The sequence below is a fragment of the Zymoseptoria tritici genome, chromosome 1 (assembly GCF_000219625.1).
Source record: "Zymoseptoria tritici IPO323 chromosome 1, whole genome shotgun sequence".
Taxonomy (NCBI): domain Eukaryota; kingdom Fungi; phylum Ascomycota; class Dothideomycetes; order Mycosphaerellales; family Mycosphaerellaceae; genus Zymoseptoria; species Zymoseptoria tritici.
The window spans coordinates 1,475,214-1,484,795 of record NC_018218.1 but is presented as its reverse complement, the minus strand read 5'-3'; the positions used below and the strand labels follow the sequence as shown (position 1 = coordinate 1,484,795).

General features: G+C 53.7%; 2 protein-coding genes across 2 annotated transcripts; one reads left to right on the top strand and one right to left on the bottom strand.

Moving 5' to 3' along the window:
• Nucleotides 1–1,718: 1,718 nt before the first annotated feature.
• PTPL-1 (tyrosine protein phosphatase 1) lies at nt 1,719–2,282 on the bottom strand (the record flags this gene model as incomplete). The annotated part of the gene is made up of 1 exon (XM_003855993.1): nt 1,719–2,282. One exon carries the CDS (start codon nt 2,280–2,282, stop codon nt 1,719–1,721), a length of 564 nt encoding a protein of 187 aa, XP_003856041.1.
• A 1,515-nt stretch (nt 2,283–3,797) lies between these two features.
• MgCHS1 (CHS1 chitin synthase, class I) lies at nt 3,798–6,558 on the top strand (the record flags this gene model as incomplete). The annotated part of the gene is made up of 3 exons (XM_003857566.1): nt 3,798–4,025; nt 4,130–5,581; nt 5,632–6,558. 3 exons carry the CDS (start codon nt 3,798–3,800, stop codon nt 6,556–6,558), a joined length of 2,607 nt encoding a protein of 868 aa, XP_003857614.1.
• Nucleotides 6,559–9,582: the final 3,024 nt, after the last annotated feature.

The window sequence follows — 9,582 nt, the reverse complement described above, 5'->3', positions numbered from 1 at the left end:
ACGGTTGGATAATTGCCGGACGATGGACGGTGGAAGATCGGGAGGAGGGTTTGGGCTGTCCTTGATCGATTGTGATGTCGATTGTTCTTGCTGACGTGTCGATCGTACGGACAAAGTTCATTCTCACCGCATCGCAATAAGCAGTATGGTCGTTCACGGTGCGATCGAGAGAGCTTCCACAAGGGAACAAGCCCTGCATTGAGGGAAGGCTGGAGCAGGAGAGAAAATTCGAGAATCTGAGAATCTAAGAGCGATTGCAGTGAACACAATGGCAACACATCACATGAGGCAGAGTAACAAGTCAAAGATATGCTGCGGAGATAGGTACCCCAACAATACGATGGCCAGGTACCAGCACTATATGACCGACTTATCTCAATATCAGCCATTCGAGACAGCCGAATAGTCCAAATACCAGACATGCCGACCGTCCTTGATGCTCTGAGTATCTTGGTCGCCGTCGATCTCTTCCCCTGAAGCCCGATTCGCTGCCCTCTCGCCCCTACCACCGTTACAATAGCCCTGCCTTCCACAACCCTTCCCAACACCCGACAAATCGGAGGGCCAGCCGCTAAAACCTTCACCTCTCCCGCATCCCGCGATCACCGTGGATGTCCAGCAATCTGGTCTACCTTCCCATGCTCGCCGCGGTCCAGTGCTCGAATCTCGGCCAGAACCTGCGCTTGTCTCTCGCCCTGCTTGACGCCCAGATAATAGCCGATTGCCGAGGGAAGAAGAGTCACCGGGAAGGGCTTGTTGAATTTGGATGTGAGGATTTTGTCTGTCACTTCTCGTCAGAGCTGTTTACACACGGAGGGAACATCGAGGCAATGGATGCAAGGTGAGGTTTACCGACGAATTTGCTGAATCCGCCCATTGTGTGATTAGATGTGCTCCTTCTTGATTGAGTATGCGTTTGTAAACCGGGTCCGAATCGACGCAAAGATTGTGTATGCCTTCAGATGCTATAAATGCTGGTGAAGAACAAAAGTGAAGAGAGTGGTGCTCTGAACTCGGGCAAGGATATCGGTCAAGCGGAGGAGGTTAGCAAGATCCACGCTAGCGAAAGTCTATTTGGTAAGGACGTTCCACGAGGTTGTGGTGTAAGTGAAGGGGTCCGAGAGTTGACACTGAAAACGCGTAGCACCGGCGTGACTTGCCATATTACCCTGCTGGAACATTTCGCATGTCGTGCTGACTGAACCGTACCGCTATTTCGCGTGTCTTGCCGACGAGCCTGTACAGCTCTATAAGGTGCCTTGCCAACTTACCTGCCCAAAGATTTACAATGTCCTGCTAAGCTGGCTGGCCGACTGGTTAGGCTTGCCTGTACGGTATTAAGCATATCCTGCCAACTTATGCACAGGATGAAATACACCTAGCTCTTCAGACGATGAGCTTTTCCCACATTGTCCTCCAATGATTGTTCTCGAGGATCGCAGTTCTCCCGTCGTGGTCGCTGCCAGTACATCGTCCGAAGGTAAGTTGGCGGGTCCTTCAGCTCGCGACCACAGTGTTGCTTGTGCAGTATACTGTGGCCGTCCAGACAGAGGTCGTAGCCACTCGCGTGCTGCACTGCAGCCGTGCATTCCGTTGATTCGAGATATGGTTGTTTCGAGCAGCGGTATTGGCGGCCACCTGTGCGAGAATTTCCCATCGTGTACCGTGTACCCATGGCATTGCCTTCTTCATCGTTGTCCAACTCTAACCTCGTATCCTCACTCCTCCGCCTCCGCCTTCGCCTTCTCCTCAATCTCCTTCAACAGCCCCTTCCCACACCTCACCACCTGCTCGTACGCGATCGTGAAGCCCTCTCTCCCACCATAATAAGGATCGCCAATCTCCTCCTTTTTGTCCTTGCCGCCGAACTCTCCATACAACCTCACCTTGTCCAAATGCTCATCTCCCAGCGTCCCCTTGTTCTTCTTCGTCCTCTTCACCAAATCCCTCAGATCCATGTAATTATCCTCGTCCATCGCGATCAGGTAATCAAACTTCTCAAAGTCCTCCGGCACCCGCACTTTTCGCGCGGCATGTTTGTAGCTCGAGAGCCCGTTATCCTTCAGTACGGAAAGTGTGCGAGAGTCGGGTCGATCGCCGGCATGGTAGGCTCCCGTGCCACAGGAGTCGATGGCGGCGATGAGAGGGTGTGGATCGGAGGTTTCGAAGTTGGTGAGATGCCGGAACACGCCTTCTGCCATGGGAGATCGGCAGATGTTTCCGAGGCAGACGAAAAGGACGGAGACCTGGCGGCCGCTGGGGGTGGATGTGCCTGAGGCCATGGTGGTGAATGTCTGGAGGCGAGGCGAGCGGTCGGTAGGAAGATCGTTACGCCGTGGGGAATGGATTGAGCAGGGTCAGCTGCAGGATTGAGGGTTGTATCGGCGGCGCACGAGTACGTATGCTTGGTGGCAGAGTAGAAAAGTTTAGTAGAGGTCGGAACACATGAAGCGGTGCCAAGAGGTATGGATTCAGGGCATTGAAGATTGGTTGATGCTGTTAACACCGCACCTTCTAAGAGGCCGTACTAGAAGGCAGATGCCGCTCATTCACCGTGCGGTCGTTCACTTCAACAGTCCGACTGTTCAATGGCATGGTCCATTGTATAGTCGAACGGACGTCGCGTCTTCAAAGTTGTCTGCATCGACGTAATCATTGGAGAAGCGAGTACTTAGCTGTGTTGCTATTTCGAGACCCATGCCGCGGCTCTCGCATGCTTCCGCGCTAAGATCGTCGAGTACACGGGCCCATCTTTGACTCTTCGCCGAGACTGCTTACAACGAAGTGCTGTGCATTGTATAATGAAGTGTACGAGGAACACGAGACTGAGCCATCGCATGAACTCATATGCGCACATTGGCGACGTCAACTCTGCAGAGTGGGCGGGGAGAAGGCGTTTCATTGCAAACGGTCAGCCTGCCACCAACCACGCGCCCGCCTGTGAGAGATCGTCCGGCCTTGTCCCTGAATCCTCGAGGGGTGGACGCGTTTCGCGGCACTGCCGAGCCTGTGAGTGGCAGAGCTGCGAAAGCTCATGTTGGAGCAGACCAAAGTACTTCGTATACAGTAAGGTAGTCCTGCATATTAGACACGCGATTAGCCTGCTGACCACTCTGCTGTACATTTCCTTTAATTTCTCCTCATCCTTCCCATCCTCCCTACAACAATATATTTCTTGTGTCGAACTCTCTCTATCGTTGCTACGGGAAAGCCGCTTCATCCTAGCCGCATCGACGTAACGTAAACAGATCCCGGCACACAAATACCGTCCTGAAACATCTCCGCGCATCCACGGTCCATCAAACGACCATTCCTCCAGTCTGTGTACAGTCCAGACTGTCGCTCCCGATATCACCCCGCGCATCGCGCTGTATTGATTCGCGGACAATCAACACCTCCAGACGAACTTGATACCATCCATCACCACAATCATTTGCAGACAGGGAGAGAAGCCTTGCTTACAGGGCTGGATCGCGAATAGTCTCACGCCATGAGTTACAACCCGCTGGGTAAGTCAGCATCCGTCAGCACTCTGTTTGAGAGTCGTTTGGGGGCTATCGCATGACATGCATGCGTTTGGCACGCATTGCATGGAATGTGCCTCTTGGCCTCCACCCTCTCTACGACTCTCCAGACGAGGAGCCGTAACTCCGACACACAGCAGTGAAGGCTAAATCATCTCCCAGGCGGTGGCTACGGCCGCGGACGACCCGAAGACGAGTACGACAATCCACAAAACCCATTCATGGACCATCGGCAGCCTTCTCCAGGAGGCTATCACACCCCAGCTCCACAAGATGGCTACCAACTATCCGATCGTCCTTACGTCCACCACGATGGACCTCTCGAGATTCCCAGTGGCCCAATGGGTCCAGGTTCATTTGCACACTCGACCGACAGACTTCAAGCACAGCCAACATACGAAGTCACGAATATGCCAAACACATACGGCCACGGCCAGGCTTACGACGACGAGCACTCGCATGGATACACACCGAACCCGTTTCAGCAACAAGCGCACGAGGGTAGAGCAGAGTACAATCTGAGTCCTCATCCACAGGGAGGAAACGAGTACTTCCACGACGGGAACCCTACTCCTTACGATGCGCCGCATCATGGCTACTATCAGGACGAGGAGGACGATCGGCCAATGCTTGCGCCTGGTACATACGGACCTGATCCTCACCAGGCACATCCGTCGCCAAACCCAGATCTCGAAGGTGGTTACAACGACCCGCCGCCACCACCCGTGAACGCTCCGATCAGAAGATGGAAAACGGTCAAGGAAGTGCAATTGTTCAATGGCAATTTGGTGTTGGATTGTCCGATTCCTCCGCGGTTGTTGAATCAGGTTCAGCATGCGCAACCACCAGAAAGAGACGAGTTTACACATATGCGATACAGCGCGGCGACTTGCGACCCTAGCGAGTTTGGCAAGAAGCGCTTCACCCTGCGACAGCGGCTGTTTGCGAAGCCTCGCCAGACTGAGTTGTTTATTGTCATCACGATGTACAACGAGGAGGACGAGCTGCTCGCACGGACGTTGATTGGTGTCATCAAGAATATCGAGTACATGAACTCGAGGACATCTTCAAAGACATGGGGAAAAGAGGCTTGGAAGAAGATTGTGGTCTGCATTGTTTCAGATGGTCGTGCAAAGATCAATCCTCGGACTCGATCTGTGCTCGCTGCGATGGGTATCTACCAGGATGGCATTGCAAAGCAGCAAGTCAACGGCGTGGATGTGACGGCACATATCTACGAATACACCACTCAGATGACGCTGGAGATCAAGAAGGGCATCGTCGGCGTGAAGAAGGGCAATACACCTGTGCAGATCCTGTTCTGCCTCAAGGAGAAGAATCAGAAGAAGATCAATTCGCACAGATGGTTCTTCCAAGCGTTCGGGGAGGTGTTGCAGCCCAACATTTGCGTGCTGATTGATGCTGGAACTCGCCCCGGACGAAGCAGTGTCTACGATTTGTGGAAGGCATTCGACCGAGAGCCGATGTGTGGTGGTGCTTGTGGTGAGATCAAGGCCATGTTGGAGAAGGGCAAAAATCTCATCAATCCTCTCGTTGCGGCGCAGAACTTTGAGTACAAGATGAGCAATATCCTCGACAAGCCATTGGAGAGTGCATTTGGCTTCATCACTGTGCTTCCGGGAGCTTTCTCAGCTTATCGATTTGTCGCCCTCCAGAACGACAAGACTGGCCAAGGACCATTGGAGAAGTACTTCGCTGGAGAGACGATGCATGGTGCGAATGCTGGCATTTTCACCGCCAACATGTATCTCGCGGAAGACAGAATCCTGTGTTGGGAGCTTGTCAGCAAGCGGAATTGCTCTTGGATTCTGCAGTATGTCAAGTCGGCTACCGGTGAGACCGATGTGCCGACTGAAATGGCAGACTTTATCTTGCAGAGGAGAAGATGGCTCAACGGATCCTTCTTTGCTGCTGTCTATTCGCTGGCCCACTTCTACCAGATTTTCAGAAGTCATCACTCCCTCTTCCGGAAACTGTTCTTCTTTGTGGAATTCACGTACCAGGCAGTCAACATGCTGTTCGCTTGGTTTGCTATTGTGAGTTGATACCGAGACCTCGAATTTGACAACTACTAACACTGATCCAGGGCAACTTCTTCTTGGTATTCCGCATCCTCACTACCTCCCTCTCGGGCGAAGACCTTCTCGGCACGGCTGGCCTAATCTTATCCGTAACCTTTGAATGGCTCTACCTGGCCACCCTTGTCACCTGCTTCGTCCTCGCCCTCGGCAATCGACCTCAAGGCAGTAACAAGTTCTACATGGCGCAAGTCTACTTCTGGGCAGTCATCATGGCCTACCTTCTCTTCGCCTCGGTGTTCATCACAGTCAAGTCCGTGCAAGCGCAGGTCGCGACGCAACAGGGCTTTTCCGTCGATCTCCTCTTCAAGAACAAGCTCTTCTTCACCCTCATCATTTCAATGGCGTCGACTTGGCTTCTCTACCTCATCGCCTCGATCCTCTTCCTCGATCCTTGGCACATGATCACCTGCTTCATCCAGTACCTCCTCCTTACCCCAACCTACCTCAACATCCTCAACGTCTACGCCTTCTGCAACACCCACGACATCACCTGGGGTACAAAGGGTGACGACAAACCCGAGAAGCTCCCGGCCGCAAACCTCAAACCCGGCGGCAAAGTCGACGTCGCCATCCCCACGGATGACGCCGATCTCAACACGCAATATGAGCAAGAGCTGCGCATCTTCAGCACGAAGTACGCCGCTCCCAAACGCGTCGTCACTCCCGAGCAGAAACATGAGGACTACTACAAGGGTTTCCGATCGGCGGTCGTTTTGGCGTGGATGTTCTGCAATCTGGCGTTGGCGGCGATTGTGTTGAATGCGGGTGGTATGGAGAGAGTGACGCCGCAGAAGGGTGACGATGAGGACGAGGCGGATTCGCGCGCGGTGATTTACATGGCCGTCGTGCTGTATTCGGTCGCGGCGCTGGCGGCGGTGAGGTTTGTTGGGGCGTGTTGGTTTTTGGTGACGAGGTTGTTCAGGGGTGTTTAGATTGGAGAGGATGGGACTGCCGGAGTGAAGAGTTGAATGGCGCAAGGTGTTTCCGATGTCGGTTGTTTGAACTGCATGTGCGTGCGAGATACCCTCATGGTGGATGAGCGTCTACCGAGTACTTCGGGTTGCGTTATGCCCGCTTCCAGTCTTTTTGGTTCGGTCTGCTAGATTAGCAATGAGAAACGACTTGTCCATTTGAATGCCTTGCTTGTCTTCAGTCGTCTACATTTCTCTTCGAGGTATCGTCTTGGTCGATGTCGTCTGACATTCTCTCAATGATAAGGTGTCACAAAGTAAGTCTGCTTGATTCCCACAGCTAAATTACTTACAGCACTCAACCCGTTGTCTCGTCCCGCCACCATACTCGTACCCTTTGGCAACGCGTCCATATGCAAGACGAATGTCACCGAAACAGTCCTTCAAATTGTCGTGCTGGATCTGGAAGAGTTATACGGGAGCGTTTGTAACGGTGCGTCTAAATCGAGATTGACCTTGGGAAATCTCAGGACAACCTGTCAATGTGCATGTTCTGTCGATCCTGTACCTTGCCACTAGAACTGAGAATTTCTCTTCGCGTCGTGTCAACACATATGTACGGCTGAGAAACACGTGCAGATCCGTTCTCCTCTTGGTATCCACGGCTAACTTAAGTAGATCATGTCGCTACACGTCCGGCTACCTTACATGTGCAACAAATCAAGATCACCAGCCCAGCCAACTTAGCTGACGTGTCATTGAGACGTGCAGCTAATTTAAATGTACGACTATCGCGGCGTCCATCTAGCCGTGCAAGCAACGCAACGTCAGGTACCCACAACGTTAGAGGGATGCGGCACAGCACTTTGAAGGTAGAAGTCCCGTCTGTAACGTTGCATTCACCTTTTTGAAGGCCAGTGGTGTGGAGTGAAGTAAAGTGATATTCTGCTGAATCTCACAAGCGATCACAAGCGCGTTCCTTCCTCTTTCGGACATATGCGCTACTAGCGCGCGCGTGTCAGAAGACCCGAAGTGCATCCGCGCACGCACCACGTCTTTCTCTTGCCTTCCATCAAAACATCGGCGTTTGCAAAGCTTCCACCGAAAACTTTCCACACCTCAACCTCAACTTCGATTCGATCCACCATCACCACCAGACAACCACCCTGCACAGTACAACACACCTCATCAAGACAAGCAACAACACGAGCAACACCGTCATCATGGGTTCAGCTACCTGGGATGATACGCCGGCTCGTATGTCACTTCAACAAATCTTCCTCCTCCATCTGCGCTTTTACTGACACTCATCGCAGCGGCCGCCGACAACAGCTGGAAGATGGATTCGGGTGCCGACGACGGCGCGTGGAAGCCAGACGGCCCAGCTGAGGAGAACGGTTTCTCGGCGGACAATACTTCCAAGCACCACGATGGCGACTTCAAGGCTGCCGATGGAGGTTGTCGTCGCTGCGGAGAGGATGGACACTTCGCTCGAGACTGCCCCAGCGCAGACGGAGGCGATGCTGGTGGCGGCGATGGCGCGTGTTTTCGGTGTGGTGAACAAGGTCTGATACCTCTTTCAATTTTGATTTTTTGAATTTTGCTGACACCCTTCAATGCCACATGAAATCCGAGTGTACCAACGAGCCTATCGAGCGCGAGTTCACTGGAGAGTGTCGTACCTGTGGCACTGCTGGCCATCGAGCATCTGACTGCCCGAACAAGATCTGCGCCGCTTGCAAGGGTGAAGGCCACTCCGCGGAGAATTGCGAGGTGAATCGCATGCATGCCATGTTTGCCGACATGAAGATTGAGGAGGTCAGCTCGGATGAGGCCTGGAACAACGTGGTCGCTGCCGACAAGGAGAAGGATGTCGACGACATCCGCCGCGCCGTCTTCGCGTACGCCAAGGCCTTTCCCGAGCTCACTCTGGTCGACCTCGAGGCCACCTTCCGCGAAGCCGACTTCAACACATACCTCATCGCGAAGGAGCAAGAGGTGTCGGATACCCACACGATCGTCAACTTTCAGGGCAAGCCTGACCAGAAGTACGTGTTGAGCTTCCAGTTCTCAGCTCGCCCTCGCCGTGTCAAATTCTCCGAGGGTTGGCCTACCACCCCCGAGGAGAACATCGAGCGTCTTGCGGAGGCTGGAGTGGTCATGGATGGCTTCGTGCAGAAGTGTCGTAACTGCGAGCAAATCGTTGAGTCGCTCTCCACAAAAAAAACATCGACCATGGTACTAACGTCTGATAGGGTCATCTCGCCAGCGGCTGCGAGGAGGAGAAGCGCGAGGTGGTTTCTTCCATCACGTGCGCCAACTGCAATGGTACGCTCTCCGCCCCAATGGAAGGCCACCAAGGGCACCATCGCTGACTCGAACGTTTCATTAGAGAGTGGACATAGGGCTAGGGATTGTCAGGCCGAGCGGAAGACGGCCAAGTCGGGATGCAGAAACTGCGGATCGGATCAGCATCAAGCGAAGGAGTGCGACCAGCCGCGTTCGGCTGAGGGAGTCGAATGCAAGATCTGTCAGACCCTTGGTATGTCGTCGTCCTCGGGAATCTTTCTTTCGCTCTATACTGACTTCATCACATGCCACTTTTCGAAAGAATGCCCGAGCCAGCAGTGTTTTAACTGCTGGGAGCTAGGCCACAACAAGAGTGACTGCCAGAGCGAGCGCAAGATGAAGTGCCGCAACTGTAAGTCTCCGAATTCCGATCGTCGACCAAGCCACTGACTTCCCTTCCAAGGCGACGAAGTTGGACACCAGTCTCGTGAGTGCTCTAAGCCCACTGACTGGAGTCGGGTTGTCTGCACTCAGTGCGGAGAGAATGGTCACTCCTACAAGCGCTGCAAGCAGCCGGCCAAGGTTGACGAGGCTGATGCTGAGGCGGACGGAGCTGGAGCTTCTGGCGGCGATGCTGGCTGGGAGGACGCTGCTCCTGCTTCCGGAGGAGGCGGCGGTGGTTGGGAGGACGCTGCTCCGGCGGCCGACTCTGCTGGCGGCGGCTGGTAGTTCTACCTTGTGTCGTCGATTGCTCTC